Source organism: Carassius carassius, chromosome 43 (assembly GCF_963082965.1).
Source record: "Carassius carassius chromosome 43, fCarCar2.1, whole genome shotgun sequence".
Lineage (NCBI taxonomy): Eukaryota > Metazoa > Chordata > Actinopteri > Cypriniformes > Cyprinidae > Carassius > Carassius carassius.
The window spans coordinates 11596461-11602460 of NC_081797.1; the positions used below are offsets into that span (position 1 = coordinate 11596461).

The 6000-nt window shown below is 33.1% G+C and overlaps 1 protein-coding gene across 1 annotated transcript; it reads right to left on the reverse strand.

Moving 5' to 3' along the window:
- Nucleotides 1-2960: 2960 nt before the first annotated feature.
- Nucleotides 2961-4119, reverse strand: cart2 (cocaine- and amphetamine-regulated transcript 2). The gene is made up of 3 exons (XM_059536193.1): nt 3850-4119; nt 3590-3673; nt 2961-3292 (listed from the first exon to the last, which is right to left on the reverse strand). Exons 1-3 carry the CDS (start codon nt 4018-4020, stop codon nt 3185-3187), a joined length of 363 nt encoding a protein of 120 aa, XP_059392176.1. The 5' UTR covers nt 4021-4119; the 3' UTR covers nt 2961-3184.
- Between the last annotated feature and the right edge of the window lie 1881 nt (nt 4120-6000).

Consider the following 6000-nt stretch of genomic DNA (forward strand, 5'->3'; position numbering starts at 1 on the left):
GCAAATACCTCAGAAATCCAGATGACAGGTAGGATGACATTGCAGTCCTACTCTCTGATCCATCAGGTGATGCTGCTATTTTTAGCTGCAAACTGCCATATTAGATAGTCATAAGAAAGGCTCACCCAGAATGCAAGCAAAAATAATTAAGCGAGGTCAGTTATCTGAAGGTTGTGCTTGAGGTCAAAACCTGAATCTCAACATCAGTACAATTCAAATAATAATTTTATTTCTTTAATATTTATTTTCATATAATGATTAAGTTCAAATGTATTAATTTATTTCAAATAAAACATATCTATTTCATATATTTATAATTAATGATTATTTTATTTTATTTATGATAATATTACAGATATAATTTATATTAATTTCAGATTTTTTTAGTTGCAAGCTGCCATAGTAGATAGTCAATAGAAAGCCTCAACCGATGCAAGCAAAAAAATTAGAAATTACATCAGAACTGGAATCTCAACATCAGTGAAATATTAAATATATATATATTTAAAAATTATTTACATAATACATTTTAATACATTATTGAGATCTTTTCATGTCATTTTTAAATTTTTAAATAATAATTGTATTACATGTTTTATTTATGTTGTTTTACTTTTTAAGATATTTATTAATATATTGTACAGTACATATTATTTATATCAAGTTCCAAATGTTTTAAGCTATATTATATTATCAGTCATTAGGAAGACTCACACAGAATGCAAGAAGGAAGAAATAAGCAAAGTGTGAAGGTTGTGCTCGAGATCCAAAGCAAAAAAAAAAAAAAGTTCCTAAGAATTCATAAAAAATATGGGTAAATGTGTCACCCAAAACACAGTAGCATATGTTGCCGAATCCTTTTTTTTTTTAGTGTTTTTAAATGTATTTTATATTTATTTTGTTTGAATTAAACAATCAAATAATTGTTATTACTTTTATATTATATTTATTATATTCTAAATTAAATTTACAATTTATATTGTCACACACACACATATATATCCTCATTTATTTTTAAATATAAACATCGTAACAATTTTAAATATTTTTCTGAATATATTTTACATTACTGTGTTAAATTATATCTGATCTCAGATCAAATTGGCTCTTTCTGAAGCAGAACCTTATAAGTATTTAGCAAATAATTGAGCTCTGCCAATGTCAGTTAAACTCGAGAGGCATGATCTCCTCCCAGTTACTGTCCTGATTAAGTGGCCATTCAATCAAGCTCACAACCACCAGGTGATTACTGCTATGAGCATTTTCAATCCTCCACAATGACGGCAGCAGAAATCCATTCATGGTACAAGTAATTTGGCGCTGCCGGCTTTCAGCTTTTCATAGCCGTATAAAGCCTAGCTCTACTTTACTTCTATGTCTCTAGGGGGCAACATCACACTTTTCTTTCATCCAAAAGATGATGAAATATTGATCTGCAAAAGAGGTTTTGGGGGGCAGCATACATATGTGGCATCAGTGACAAAGCCGAGCAATAAGTCTGAAGGCACACATAAGCACCTTAAAGAAGGTGAGGATGGATGTAGCCAGTGTTGGACATAACACATCTTAACAAATAACCATCACCACCAAATTGTCTGTCTGAAACGGTTCCTGGCAGCTGAGCCAAAGAAAGAAGCTTCAAAGATAGATTTACAGCTTCTTTCTGTGAAGCCATCAATTCATGTTATGTTAATTGTCATCTCTGACGTATTATTTGTACGAGAGGCAATTTTGTCATCATTAGACCAGTCAGAGAGAATATCCAATTCAGAAGTTGAGCTTTTTTAACAAACTTTTGTTCCCCTTTTTGCTTCAGATTTTGGGTTCACTTTGAAGGCCCTGATCAGAACAATCTGATTCTGACTCTTATGGCTAAGAGCTCGCTACGCAAAAGCAAAGTAACAAAGTGATGTCTCAACATATGCCACTTGTCACATTTAGCCTCGGTTTGGAACAAGTGGCAAGTAATTGATTCCAAAAAGAGAAAGAGGAGATCAATACAACACTTACAGGCAAAGGATAGAGAAATATTTTCAGGTCTCTACAGATTGAATTTAATGTTATTTACTTCTCCTTATCACAAAATTTTGTGTTTCTACAGTGGACCTGCAGCATTTTGTATCATTTAATAAAGGTAAATATCATGTATAAATAAATATGAATATAATATAATATAATATAATATAATATAATATAATATAATATAATATAATATAATATAATATAATATAATATAATATAATATAATATAATATAATATAATACAGATGAGGAAATTGATTTTTGCACAATGCAATTCACAGTTATTGGCCAGTTTATTTCGGTGACTGACAGTGACTAATGAGGGATGGGTTTTTTTGTTTTTCTTTGTCTATTTTTTTTATTTTTTTATTTTACAGAATATGTTCATGCAGCATCATTAATGTTTCATAGCAAATCCAGCTATGAAGGAACAATAAACGGTTTTATTCTGGACATTTTTATCCAGCTAAAACACAGCCGTTCAGAAGTTTAACAATGCAAAATTTCATGATTTAACTAACTATACAGAGCGCATGGATCACATTCAACTATAGGCTGTGAGTTTATTTATTTTTTATTATTTTATTTTTTATTAATAAATTTTTATTCATTTATTTATTTACATTTTATATTTAAATTGTATTTATTTAAATTGTATTTTTATATATTTTTTTTTGATTTATGGAAACTTTCCAAATAATTCGAATCAACCTTAATCAGCTTAATAGTAGTTTTATATTTTAAAGTTTTATAACATTTATATATATATATATATATATATATATATATATATATATATATATATTTTTTTTTTTTTTTTTTTTTTTTTTTTTTTTTAAATTGATCTTTAAAATAATTCTTATATTATTATCCCAAACATAATTCTATTATTCGTATTATGCAAATATAAAAATAACTGATAGACAGACAACTTTACAAAACACTATATTGCACTTTAATGCACAGCAGATTAACATTAAATAAGACAGTTTCACGTTTACATCACGCAAATATTTGAAGAACAATTTCTTTACAACTTTGCTTCAGTGTCTTCAGTCTCTTCACTTAAAAAAATATTAATATAAATCAAACTGTAGATATGATATATAATGCATATATGGACTCATTCCCATTACAATCCATTCAGAATCGTGTGTTTCCATCACAAACACTTTAACAAGAAAAAGTTGCAGAAAGCCCCGCGCGGACAGTCGCACATCTTGCCGATTCGAGAACCTTTTCTGATCGCGCACTGCTCCCCCAAATCACACTGGCAGGAGAAAACAGGAGAGATCGGGTTACTTTTGCCATTGCAGCATTTGCGTTAGTGCGTAAAAGCGCACTTGTTTAAAGCTAATGGTTGGAGACACGTAATGGATCATTAAAAAACAAGAAAAAGAATTTCCATTTAACAAATACTATTTATTGATAAATAAACAAATTAGGAGATAATTCACTACATGTAAATCATAAGCAGGCATAAACAAAAAAAAGCCAAGACGCATATCCATGCAATTGCGTAATGTCAATGTTGCCAGCACAAGTTAAAATGTATAATAATATATACCATGGGAACTTGACCAAATTTCTTCTCCCAAGGTGGAATTCGTTTCGTCTGCAGCTTTTCCAGAACTTCTTGCAGAGCCCCGAGCTGGTTTGACAAAACATTTGGAAAGAAGTTTTCTTTCAATCTCTTTTTCAAATCAAATCACGCCAAATTAAGGCTATATAACAATTCACACAAAAATCAAGCAAAAACTTTTAAAAGTTCTGTAAGTTTTGTGTATAGCCTAATATCTATTGCGTAGCAAAAGATGCATTACTCACAAGCTGTTTTTCACTTGTCAGGTTTGGGTCTTTGGGGTAGAAGTCTCTGATGGCTCTTGTGTCCAGTTCCACCTCTATCTCTGGCTCTGACTCGTTCGCTTTGGCTCCGGTCAACAAGCAGATCAGAAGCGCGCACACAGCCATGCGCGTCTTCAGTCTGGAGCTCTCCATGGTTCTGAATTTAGGGAGCTTTGGCACCTGAGAGCGCAACGCCGTTGTATGTGTCTATGCAAAGTTTTGGCGCAAATAACCATCTCGACAGCCTTGCACCCTTTTATGTGCTCCAAACTGCATGCATTTATGTGATCTGGTGTCGCCCCGCCTTTAACATTGATTTCGTTCGCACGTAAGCGCGATCATTCATTGCGTAAATGCGCTGGAGACAAGTCATCAAATGCGTTAATGTTGCCACCGGAAGGTTTCTTTTTTTCTATCTTTTTTTTTTTTTTTTACTTCACTAAGGACACATCCGTCTATGTGTTTTACTGCAGGCTCTGTCGGTTGTATAAGAAAGCGTTTGAACATTTTGGAGCACGTTGGAAAAATGCATGGCTGTTTAAATCCGATTGCATAAGACTTAGTACATATATGTCTATTAAAATATAACAATTCTATATCTATCTATCTATCTATCTATCTATCTATCTATCTATCTATCTATCTATCTATCTATCTATCTATCTATCTATCTATCTATCTATCTATCTATCTATTTATCTATCTATCTCTGTATTGTGTGTGCAGTCTTCAGCAATCATTGTTGTACACCAGGACATAAATACAGATGCTTGACTTTAAATATGCTTCATATACACAGCAAGGACATAATAGAAATGGGCTCCTGGCGTTACAGTAATGATAATAGGCATATCTGACTATATTTGAACCATATGCCTAAACTGTGAAGGATATTATATCGTTGCATAAATTAAATGTCTATTATTCAATTTATTTTCCACTTCAATCTTTACAGTTCCTAGAAACTTCAAATGAGCACTTGCTAATGTGAAGAGGAAGTTTTCTTATTAGGGATTTGGGGAAATGCTTAATAATTTTCTCATTTACGTGTTTAATTGCAAGGGGCCAAGAGCCATCTGCACTCTACGAGTGTAGACACCTCACTACTTCAGCACGTCTAGACTAGTCTAAGCCTCACTGGAATGTGAATAGGGATTTTTTATTTAAAATAAAAAAAGGTTTTCCAATAAAAAGCTTTTTTTTTCTTGGTTAGATGTAATAGGCTAATATTTTTGCCCGTCTGTGACGTCATTTTTAGAGGAAATCATTTTTAGGTTGAATTTGATAGGCTATTTGTGTATTAGCAGATCAAACAATTTCTGCCCGACAACATTCACATTAATCATGAATTTCTCAAAGTTAGAGTGTTGTGGAAATAAAATAAGTTCTCTGTCAGCTATATGCCGGGGATTAACATGCACAAGAGTTTTATCCGAAGGTGATGTTTTTTAATTTCCCAACAAGACCCTTCAACAATGGGCGTCAGGCATATGACTCACTCTCTTCAGTCCATATCTGTATCAAAACATAACCGATCAATGCCAAAAAAAACAAGTGTTTTTAGAAAAATTCAGCCAATCTCCTGTGCCCATACAACTCTGACTTAAAAAGGCTTAAAAAACCCAGACTGGGGTGTGTTACAGTTTTTCTCAGTCGCTTTGGTACATTTCTCGAATCAAACGAACAATTTGCAAAACAGTAAGTGCATTTCTCAAAACAACAACAAAATCATACAAATAGCAAAACACCATGGATTACCTGCAAAAGCCAGTCTCTTGCTCAAAATCCTTAGTTAATCGCTCAAAAATAAATATCTGTGTCAATGAACATGTCAGTGTCACAAACACGCCAGGTTCCACCTCCACACAATTACGGCGCACACCCTCACCTGAATACTAATCATCACCACCTGATCCGCATCACCTATCATCCACCACAGCACCTCAAAAGCCACACACACGCACCCAGTCATTGTCCGGTCACGTTCGCGACAAGATCATTCCTGCGCTAACTATTAGGACTAACTCCTCTTTACCTTCTCTCCAAGGATAACCTCCGAAGACTCTTCTTCCATCTTCTCTCCAAGGATTACCTCCAAGATCCTCCTAAAACCCCACGGTGCGTGTGTGTGGT